Source organism: Sycon ciliatum, chromosome 3 (assembly GCF_964019385.1).
Source record: "Sycon ciliatum chromosome 3, ocSycCili1.1, whole genome shotgun sequence".
Classification (NCBI taxonomy): domain Eukaryota; kingdom Metazoa; phylum Porifera; class Calcarea; order Leucosolenida; family Sycettidae; genus Sycon; species Sycon ciliatum.
In genome coordinates, this window is record NC_088645.1 from 17,015,258 (window position 1) to 17,026,820 (window position 11,563).

The window sequence follows — 11,563 nt, forward strand, 5'->3', positions numbered from 1 at the left end:
CTGGTCCCTTGCATGCCCCCTGCATTAGCATAATCAATGCGAAGACTACAAGTACGGTACAATACCGTCATGTACATGTGCATGGTAGATAATGAGGGTTACACATGAGAAGATTGCTGATTTGCAGAGCGCATGAGTGCGTTGAAATGAATACCATCCTGGACACAGTGCTACGGCAAAGGTGTGAACGCACTCGTCATCCGTGGATCGAGTTTCCTTTTTGCCTCCCTTGACCTTGGGAGCAATTGCTTAAAGGTGATATCGCTACCGTCCTGTGCACAGCGCATACAAGTACAATGTAGCAGCGATTTCATTCCGAGTTGGTAGCTAGGGAAACTGCTACTTAAACTTAAAGAACTTATCCTCGGATTGAATTACACCATTTGCAGGTATTTTGGACACGCACCATGATGCAAGTGGATAGTGTTGAATGAGAATGGAACCATGGCAATAGACGTACATGTACATGTAGATGTACTAGCATGGTCCTAGAGTATACGTGCATGTGCTTGTCCTATCTACATGTTGGTGTAAGTGAAGGTGAAGGGATGCCGTAGTGTCTTGGCATGCAGTACTGCGTGCGGTTCTTGGGAGGCAGATGTGGACATTGCAGCTCATGGGTTTGTCGTTGTTCAAGTGTGATGTCGTAACATGGTGTAACACAGCTTTTCATGACTAGGACACTGCTCAGTCACTGCTGTGGTATGCTTGACACATGCCACAGGGTGTCTGTGCACAGTCCTGCTCGGGCCACAGCTTGGTTGTAATGGACGCTACACACACACCTGCACCTGCTGCATACTGCATACTGCACATTGCATGCCTCTACTGAAACTCAACTAACGTGTCTATGTACACGTACAATCATGTACATGTGTAGGATAATGTATGTGTCCAGCTGTGACACTGTGTTCTTGTGACCGCACATGTACGTGTACATGTATGTAAGTAATCGTAGCACTACAACGATACATGCTGCTACAAATGGCAGCATGCCACCTACTGTGTTCTCACTACCACCAACTCGCTAGCCATGTGCTGCTGCATCAGTTTACTCCTGTGTGCCCCGGTCACAGTATGGATCAGCTAAGTAGTACTGGTACATAACTGGAGTACATGCATGCACAGAATTGTTATAGCCAAAAGGGCTGCTTGTACGACTATGTCTATGAGTACTCAATATATACGTGTTCCTGACATCTTGGCTGGAAACAGGTGGCAAAGACAGACCACCAACGGCAACTCCCTTCTCACAGTATCAAACACAAATCATTTCCGTGCATTCCAAGCTGCTCTGTGTCAGCACGGGACATGTTTGTGTTTGATGAGATTAGGAGTGTGCTGAAATGAAGAGTTGTTCAGTTTATTTGTACTGGAACATCTTGTGGCTGTTTATGGTCTAGTGTGGTTTTGTTGGAACAGGTAATGTCCACAGGCACAGCACTTTGGCCGAGTAATGACTAATGGGTTCATATGCCAGTCACGCCAGTAGCAGTTATGCGTGAAACTAGTGGTATGGTTTAGTGTTGAATAGCTACTAGTACCTGCTGCAATAGTAAACTATAATGATCTGAGCATCATTTCCTGGAGTAAAAAAATGATATTGCTGTATCAGTGCACTAGTAGTAGTACCCTGCACTTGTTCAGCAAAATAGACTTGAGAGCAGCTAGTGACTAGTGTGTGTGTTTGTGTCTGGAAATATAGCATGGTGTGAGTTTGACTAGGTGTGACAAGGGTCTGCTAGTACTGTACTTCTTCTCTGCAGTGTACGAGTGTGTAGTATGGTCAGCTCAAAACTGCTTTCACTGGTGCCTGTGACTGTGTTGGAGAAGGGCAGGTTTTGCTCAGCACATGTAGTAGATCAGCTAAACAACTAGCTTCTGAGTCCTGTCCTGACCAGTGTTGTACAGTCATGTGCTTGTACTCTCTGAGCAGCAGTTCCATAAACACACTGTTCTATATCAGGCACGTCACCATGACAAGGTGTGACTTTTCTCAGCTTCACGCCTGTGTCTTTATCATGTGTCATCTAGTCACAACCCTATTTCACGCCAGCTCCAACAACTGACAAGACTGCGTAGCTGGGGCTGTTGCTATAAATAATTATGTACTAGTAATATCTGGAATGTAGTGCTAGGGACATGGAATCACGCTATGGAACAACCTGCAACTATAAAATCTAATGATGAACTAGTGGTACTGTAAAGGATGCTGGCTGTCACTGGGCCATGCTCTGTAATCAAGTTTTAGTTGTTGTCACTTTGTTTTGATTTGATGGCAGCAATGAGTAACTCTGCGATAGTCTGCTACTGACTGTGAGTGAACCTGATTGAGCATTGACAGCATTGACAGCATTTTTCTCTTGCAATGCTGCTTGCAATCATTTGCCTTTCCTGTCAGCGATTGATGATGCACAATACAAGTAGGATTGCCAAGAATGCCTGCAGATGAGCCAGGTTGGAATGTACTGTATAACACCTTTATTTCGGTGTAATTTAAATTTCGGTAACTTCGGTACTGTAGTCCGAACAGAACACTTTGTTATACAGACTTGGGCAAGCAATAGTGTTATTAGTGGGGGGGGGGGGGGGGGGGACGTACATGTATAATGGACTAGCTTGTGCCACTGCCGGGGCAGATATACTAGAGAGGGTTCATCGATGACATCATCAGCATTACTACTAAGACATGGGCTCTTATCTTACTGCCGTGGAAGTTGGTGCCTGCATATTAGGCTACTGTTGAGTGTTTGAGCAGTATCAGCCGAAAGCAAGAATAATAAATTAGGAGATAGCATAAGCATAGCAAGAGAGTGTGGCAGACAAGAGGAGATGCCAGATGGCGGCTGAGCTATTTCTGCAGTATACCAGTGAGTGAGTCAGTGGGGTAGTATAGTAGTCACCAGTACTTGATGACCAGGGCATGGTGGTGTGTCTATGACTCATCTAATAATTATTATGAGCACTCCCTGCCATGCCACTCAACCCCCTGCTGCTGCTGGTGGTCCTACTCTGCATGATATACATGTACATTGTACATGCACTGGTAACAGCGCAGACTGCCCTCTCACCCCTTCCATCAGAGAAGTGCTACTACTAGTAATACTAGTGCTAGTACTGAGTGCAAACTAGAAATTCTCCACTGTCAGTCCTAGTCACATGGCCGGGCTGACTAAGAGTAACACATTGTGAGCATGTACAAAGTCAGTATCACGAAAGCCATGCTCCAGTACTTGAGCGTGCTGGCACGTACTTGTGACTTTGAAGCGACTGTACAATCGGTACAATCGGCTCACGCCCTATGACCGCCGTGGCAGAGCCAAGTGTTCTGAGCCCTGTATTCCAAATATTCCAACGCGGCAACACCTCAACACAGGGTCCATAGTACTGCTAAGTCATACACTGTATTCGGGTACTTCTAATCCACTGTATTGGGTGCTCTGGTATACGATACTGATGAATAACCTTGTCCAATTATAGCAAATGGCAAGTCACTTTAGTAGCCAGTTACTGGGAGTCCCTGATCTACCCTGTCACTGTCTGAGCAAAGTGCCTAAGTATGTTACTAAGTGCTGAATTCCTCAACTCATCTAATTTGCCTCAGTGATAAGTTGGTTAGTTGTGTTGTCGTATGGCCAGCAGAGTGTCAAAGGGTGTTTCCCCTAGCCTGGCCATGGAACCAGAAGTCCGAGAAGAGGGGAGAAACTCGATACTGTGCCGGCTACACCCACTCCATTCCTCCAATCATGAGCCATATGCCAGTGTGCATGTATGCACTTGTCTCTTAGTCATGCAAGTGCCTTCCTACTGCCTTGAGTCAGGATTGCATCCTGATAGTTATGTCTGTTTAGTCTAGACTCTTCAGCTAAACCTTTCCTCTGACGTCTGTAGACTGGTGCTGTTTGCTATAATTTGCAAAGAGATCAGTTCGTCAGCCAGTGCTGCTGAAACGTGCACAACTGTTCACCTTAGTACAGTGCGTGGAATTATGATTTTGGAATTAGATACTAGTCTTGTGCCTTGGTGAGCTGGCTTTGGACCGGGCATTGTTGCATGCAGCCTGGCCTCATCAGATGCACACACATGTTGCTCAACTTCTTCAGAATGACAATCTGACTTGGGCTATTGTATTGGAGAGTGCCACTTCCAAGCGCCCTGTTCTAAGAGAGAGAGAGATGAGAGATGAGGGGATGTGTCCAAGAGTGTGCGTGTGTGTGTGTGTGTGTGTGTGTGTGTGTGTGTGTGTGTGTGTGTGTGTGTGTGTGTGTGTGTGTGTGTGTGTGTGTTGAAGCTCTAAGAATGACCATGTACAAAACAAACTTGGACAGTTTGGGCCAGAGAGCTGGACAGGGGCCCAAGAGCTGTGTAATACTTGTAGCTAGTCCAGTATGTGCCAAGTGGTATCCACTGTCTAAGCCGAAGTGCCCTCTGAAAGATCAGTGCTCATAACCTACTCTCCGTTGACAAGAGCTTCAGGAGCATGCTTCCATGTTCTCTGTACCTATCTTGCCATAGCACTGCAGAATGCTATTGTCTAGTGTTATGCTAATAGTGACGCAGACACAAATAGCAGTTGTATTGTAGTTCACATTGAACAGTGCTTGAGGCAGTGTGAGTTGTAGTCTTGACCCACGCACAACAATGTCGATTTCCAAGTAGTCATTGCTGCAACTGTGAAACCCACTGACCTCAACGCCCACACAATGTCTTTTGCATAATACTGTCCTGTGGGGGGGGGGGGGGATTGGAAATGGGGAAATATGAGATAGGAAGGCAGTCGGCTTCTTTTACGCTGACATGCAGGTGTTCTGCATTGTCCACAATCATGTACGGCACTGCGATGCCATGGTGCAGTGCATACATATAGTCTGTCTGGTTACATGTATATTACATCACCAGACATCAAGGTATTAATTTGCACTAGTGCTCTGCACACTGGCTGCAGTGACATTGAATGATTAGGAGTGGCGTCGTAACCTCTTGCAATGTGTTAATATAATCAGCCTGGCATGACAGCTCCATGACATGCACACAGCTTGGGTCCAGTATACCCTTGCGATTGGATAGCCAACGTAAATTCACCCAAAGTCAATGCATAGCTTAGTGGTCATAGACGCTCTGCCAGTGTGTAGCGGCTATGTGTACGTTTTATTGTATTTGTCCTGGTTGGTGTAACTATGTACATGTACATGTGTGGTCAGTGAGTGTTGGCGTGTATGATAGACATGTCGATCTGCCCAGTCATGTATTGTCTCCTCCATGGTCACACATACTGGCCTACATGATAGGTAGTACAATGTCATGTACTGCAGTATTAGATCCTGCTGCATTTTCTAAGAGAAAATCAAAAATCCAGCCGACTCCTTCATGTGTCCTGAAATCTGATCGGAGAGTACATGTCATGTAGATCTGTTATGGCTCTTACTACCAATCTCACCCAATAGCATCCACCTACTCTATCCAGCCTGGCTAATATTATCATTGCGATAGCAATAAATTGTGACGATTTGATGTAGTGAATCGCTTGTGGAGTCAGTTTGAGGACGTGACACCAACCAGGCAGCTGCTGCTTTGCCCGAGGCAATGAATAGATTGTCATTCCTTAGTTAGTGTTCACTGTTGCCTGCCAGCATACCTCTAGCCAGCAATGGGACCTCAGAGAGAAGTCAAAGACATAAAGCCACTATGCTGATACATGCTCGTACACAGTGGGATTTTGATTGTCTGCACACAGTCTACCGTACTGGGACTGAACCATCCATATACAGGTACAGCTGTTTGGCCTGTAGGCTATAGCAGTTGGCTTACAAGTACTATTGGGCAATAAAAGCTGTGGCCACAGGGGTGCACATGTAGTCACAATTGCATTGGTTTCTTGACGTGCAGCGACCGCCACGCCATGGATAATATAAAGGAGATAATTATGTCGTGCGCAAACTACAGTTTCCCTTGCTTGAAGGGTTTGACATGATGCTTAGCAAGTCAAGGCAGTCAGTGTGGTTGAGAAGAAGCATACGCAGGCATGTACCTGCGAGAATGCCTTTAGTCACCACCTCGGCTGGAACCACTCTATTTTAGGCGCAGTGTTGTCAGCAGGTGTATCCCTAGAGGCTACACCAGCATGGATATTGTGCATGTAACGAAGAAGGTAGAATGTTGCTCTGCTCCTGGACTCTGATCAGCTATAAAACATCTGCCCTGTAGCCAGCATGGTTACTGCCTCAGTCATTCCCAAGAGCTGTGTGTACACGCATTCCTCGGTGGTCTTGCCTGAAGCAGAAAATCCGTACCAGTGGAATTGCCCATGAAATGCTGGATGGCGTCCATGGTGAAAGGCAAAAGAAACTTTGGTCGATTGTCTTGTGAAGGCATTGTTTGTGTTATACGACGCATAGTTCACTGTTACTGATTGGACAAAATACTCAAACTTATACCCCGCTGGCTATTGGGTATCTCATGTGCTTCGAGTAGGAACAGTTTCCAAGGATCATACACAATTGGTCATTAGCCACTTTTGAAGGGTAGCAATTTCCGGTCGACTCTTTTTTTAATGTGTATTCGCCTTCTAGCGTTTCCGGGGGCAATAAGAATTGTATGCATGACAGATAAACACAGATGAGGATGAGCTGTGAATGTGAAAATCGGGGTGCAGCAGAATCTACTTTACAAGCGCCTGCAGGCTATGCCTTACTGCTCAGATGTCTGTGTGTTATACAGTTTCATTTATGCAGCTATATCAATTGGCTCGTTGAAGTGTTTCGTAGACACCAACAAACCAGTTACACACATTACCGTAGTCGCCTCTGTCTCTCTTTCTATATCTGTCTCTTTCCCAACGATCTCGTCCCTGTACACGCTTGAAGTGCCTGCATATGCTGCTGGATGAGATCATGGATTTGTTGTCCTCCTCGGCAGACTGCAGTACTGTTGTGTGCATTTACGGTTATGCCATGATCTAAACTGAACCATTTTCTCTTCCCGTATGTGTGTGTGTTGCTATTCGCAGACTGGAGAAGACTCTACGATGAACCGATGGTAGAGGAAGACGAGATAGCTGAGATCCTGTCACGAGAGCCAGTACGTTCAGTTGGAGATGTACTGGTATCAGACATCAGTATAGCTGCCAAAGCCACAACAGCAAAACAAGAGAACGACAGCAGACATGGCAGTGGTGATAAGTACGCCGGTAAACCCAGGCCAGACAGCCGGAGAAGTGCTGGGAAAAGCAGAAATCAGAGACGAGAGTATGCGTCAAGCTTCGACTGGGAACCAAAGCAACATCACCCGCGGAGACATCGGGGCCATAAACAACGCTGGAGGCGCAATATAGGCAGCTCATCCGCTGTGGAGCTGTGGCCAAATGGTACCATTCCATTTGCCTTCAGCAGCCGCCTGAAAAATGGTAAGTTTTGGAATGTTGTATACCGTTCAGTGGTGCTCAAGGAGCCTTCAAGCGGCGGGCTTGTGTTGCTACGGTGCAGCTCAATAAACAGCCCCACCCTCCCTCGCCCCCATCCCCACCCCCCTCGCCCAGCAATGCTCACTCTGGAAATTCAGATTTTGCTTGGAGCATAGAAATGCAAGTGCCCCGTGTGAAAATAGAATAGAGCACCTGTGTATACGTGTGTGTGTGGGGGGGGGGGGGGGGAGGGGGAGTTAGACCAAACACTATTATTATCTGTGTTTGTTTCTGATGCCGGTATATTCCTAAGCTTACTGTCTTTCATGTGTGTGTGCTTGTGTGTGTATGGGTATGTGATTGTGTGTCTACAGCAAATCGTAATGGAACCAACACTGGAGATTACGACCTGATACGCATGGCGATTCGGAAAGCCATGCGCATTTGGGAGGACAACACGTGCATTCGATTCGTACCATACACACAGAAGCTCTACCAGAATTGGATAGTTTTCAAGCCACCAGAACCAGGCAATGAGAACAGGTAAGGCGGTACAGAGAGACCCTGATCGAATTCATCAACTACTTCATTATGTGAGACTTTGCTACACAGTCTAGACTCCTTTTCTTTGTACTGGGCGGATGGATCCACAAGCAACAAAACGGGACTGTATTCGTATTGGAATAAACGTAATTGTGATAATTTTTGCGGTCTGCATGTGTTTGATGATGTGGCGAATGATGCCTGTTGAGTTGCTCACTTTGTGCTTGGATGCTTCTTGTTGTCGGTGTTGTGTACACAGGCGCTGCTCGTCCTACATCGGTATGAACTATGGCATACAGCCTATCTATCTGGGACGCGACTGTCAATATGATCCGGGCGTTATCATGCACGAACTCGGACACGTCATCGGCTTCCATCATGAGCAGAAGCGGCCAGACCGCGAGAAGTTTGTGCGCATCTTCTGGAAGAACATGGTGGCTGGTAACTCGACGCGCGAGCAGTTTGACATCAACTGGCAGATCAAGACGTACAACGAGTCCTATGATCTGGACAGCATTATGCATTACGGCAACTACTACCTGAGTAAGCGGCCGGGCTTCTTGAAGACACTGGAGTCCAAGGAGAACCCAGACCGACGTCTTGGACAGCGCGAGCGCCTGACATTGTCCGACATTGCACGGACAAACAAGATGTATGGCTGCCCGTACCCGGAGCAGTGCATCACAAGAAAACACCCGATCAGATCGGGTCGTCTAGTCTCACTCATGGTCAAGCACGAGATCAGCAAGAACCTTGAGCACACCACAAAATGGCTGAGCTGTCGTCGTCAAGACGGCCGGTGTCGACGCATGAACTGCGGTCAGCTGGCCGAGGGCGACTGCAACAGCTATCCACGCCACTGCGGCAGCGAGCTGTTCATCATCGAGCGCGCGCCGGGCCGCCTAGCCAATCACAAGGTGTACGGCACCGGGCCAGTCATGCTGCGCGCTCACGTGCAGCCGCATGTTCGTGGCGGACGACGGCGTCGCCGTAGCAACAGCACGCAGCACGGCTTCCTGACCTGCTACCAGAAGAACGGACGACGTCAGAAGGAGTGCCGCATCGTGCCCTGTGAGAGCAACAACCCGTATAAGGACTGCCCGCTGGCCAGGTTCTTCTTCCTGACGGCGCGACGGAACGCGACACGCAATCTCAGCGGAAACATACAGGCCATGGACGCCACGGCTGCTGCTATGGAGGATGAGATCCTAGAGAACACCAAGGTCGGCCTGTGTCAGGAGGATGATCACAATCGTATTCAGTGCGTGCACTGCCAGAGCAAGAACCTGTGCATGCTGGAAGACTGTGGCACACGACAGCAACCCAGTGCTGTGTGCGAGGAGTTCTTCATACAGCTACGCCAGTGGACTATGGCTGTACAGAATAGTATAAATACGACTTGAGCTAGATAAACATTTGTACTCTATTGTCCCACTTCCTCCTCTAATAATCTATTATGACTATCACTTTATGAACTGAAACCTGATCCTGTCGTTTGAGAAACAGGTGTTGATACACGTGAACAAACACAACTTGACCGAGAAGTGACGATGCGTAATCACCGCAAACACGTCGACTGATGATGTTGATATTTACGTCCTATACCGTATACGACCATGACTTGACTTTTCCTGAAGGCGTTCGTCTGTGCGCCAAGATCTGCCGCTTCACTCCCGCTTCAGCTGGTAAAGATCGGGATCAGCGGGCACCAAGACAATGACTCCGTGCATCATCCCGGGATCCCGGGTCTCAGACCTTCCTGCGCAGATTTACATGCACTACACATTACTACGGGCAAACACGGCAACAGAGCATTTCTTCAATTCTTGATAATATTATAATTATGGTATCTCCCTCTCCCCCCTCCCCAACCCTTTCCCCCTCTGATCCCAGCAATACCATTATCGAAACACTCTGTAAGAATGCTAGATAGTATTGCCATATTCACCATCACCATCATTACTGCCTGGTCAAGCTACTTATTGATATATTAGTATATTGGTAACAAGCACCCGATCCACCACCCAGCTATAACACAATAGACTCACTCAATGATATGGAATCCACCCGACTCTGAGAGCACAGTGCCTTTCCGAAGTTTCCATGAAGTTATCGCCCAAAATAGATCTATTAGGGATCCCCCCCCCCCCCCCCCCCCCTCACTATGCAAACATGTAGTGCCCATCACCATCCGTCCCATACACTGAGTCGACTGCGAATGAAAAGAGTTTTGTTCTTGAACCTCCTATCTAATTATTTTTTACTCCATTTCCAACATGAAGAAACCTGTTACACAGTACCCTGGGCAGTGTTATGGTGTGACATTCCATGCCTCCATGCATGCTGTCGCCTGTGAATTCCGCAACTCGGCGGATTGCAGAATTAAAGCAGAATATAGAATGATTTGCAGAATCGCCGCTGTGAGCTGCAGACTTCTGCACAGAATTTCGGGTATTCTGCCGCGGAATTCACGGGGACAGTGCATGCCGATACACTGTACGTTGTGTTCGAAAATGACTCATTAGTAGTGTTTGGCAAGCTGCAACAGTACAATTTGTCAAACTACAGTGTATGTACGTGTCGTCAAATACATGAAACACACATGCGCACACACACATGCGCACACACACACGCACACAGACTCAGACCTCAGACATGCCCATCGCGGAAGCGATGATAGCGAACAGCTATGTTAGACATAGCAACTTGTGCTGGGAGTACACCATTCAACAGCTTGCAAGGCTGATGAATTGACCGCCACTAATTTTTAGCCTGGTATCCACCACACAGCTGATTCAAGTGACTTTTTGTGGTCAGTGAATCCCTATTTTTCACTTTTCCATTTTTTACACACACACACGCACGCGTACGCACGCACACACAAATACAACAATCATACGTGGATCTCACCACACGCATGCAAGGGAAGGGGATGTTGTGGCAACACACCACACACGAAAAGGTATTTGACCCATGCTTCACAGCGGCCATCTTTCAGAACTCACTTTCTATACTCACAACCAGGGAGTCGTATATTTACGACTCCTGCTCACAACCTCAACTGGGCTACTGCATGCCATGGGCACACTGGATTCCAGGTACAGCCAACACTGACATGCATCATACAGGGCTTGAAAGTGCTACGTCACAGCATAACAACAATTTCAAAAATTCAAAACTGGATCCACTTGTATCCAGTTTTTGTATGGATCCAAGCACATTTCAAGCGGTCTTACTCACAGCAAGGTGATGTCGCCAGTGAAACTGACCGGGTTGGCTAATGGTGGTGGGGTGACAATTGGTGGCGAAGAAAAAGTCACACCTGCATACGACATGTGTGGGTTGCTATGCACCCACACACTGAGGCAATAGCAAAGTCACACCTAAGTGGATCCAAAATAGAAATCTGATGTCAACTTACTACTCCCTGGCCGTTTTTTGACGTTATCACTTTCAAGCCCTATTGACAGTGGTGCATACACCATGTCGCTGTAGATCATGATTGATGGCCAGAGCGGTGGTGATGATGGCACTGTAGATCATGATTGATGGCCAGAGCGGTGGTGATGATGGCACTGGTGGTAGTGACACAAAAGAACCACCTTCGAATGCTATGGCACA

The 11,563-nt window shown here is 47.3% G+C and overlaps 1 protein-coding gene across 6 annotated transcripts in view; it reads left to right on the top strand.

Annotated features, from left to right (window-relative positions):
- Positions 1 to 10,021, top strand: part of LOC135811587 (uncharacterized) — a 38,788-nt gene extending 28,767 nt beyond the window's left edge. For all 6 annotated transcript variants that reach the window (XM_065324817.1, XM_065324816.1, XM_065324819.1 and 3 more), the window contains 3 exons: positions 7,007 to 7,402; positions 7,774 to 7,942; positions 8,202 to 10,021. In XM_065324817.1, coding sequence (XP_065180889.1) covers positions 7,007 to 7,402; positions 7,774 to 7,942; positions 8,202 to 9,345 — 1,709 coding nt within the window. In that variant the 3' untranslated portion in view covers positions 9,346 to 10,021. The remainder of the gene's footprint in view (positions 1 to 7,006; positions 7,403 to 7,773; positions 7,943 to 8,201) is intronic.
- Positions 10,022 to 11,563: the final 1,542 nt, after the last annotated feature.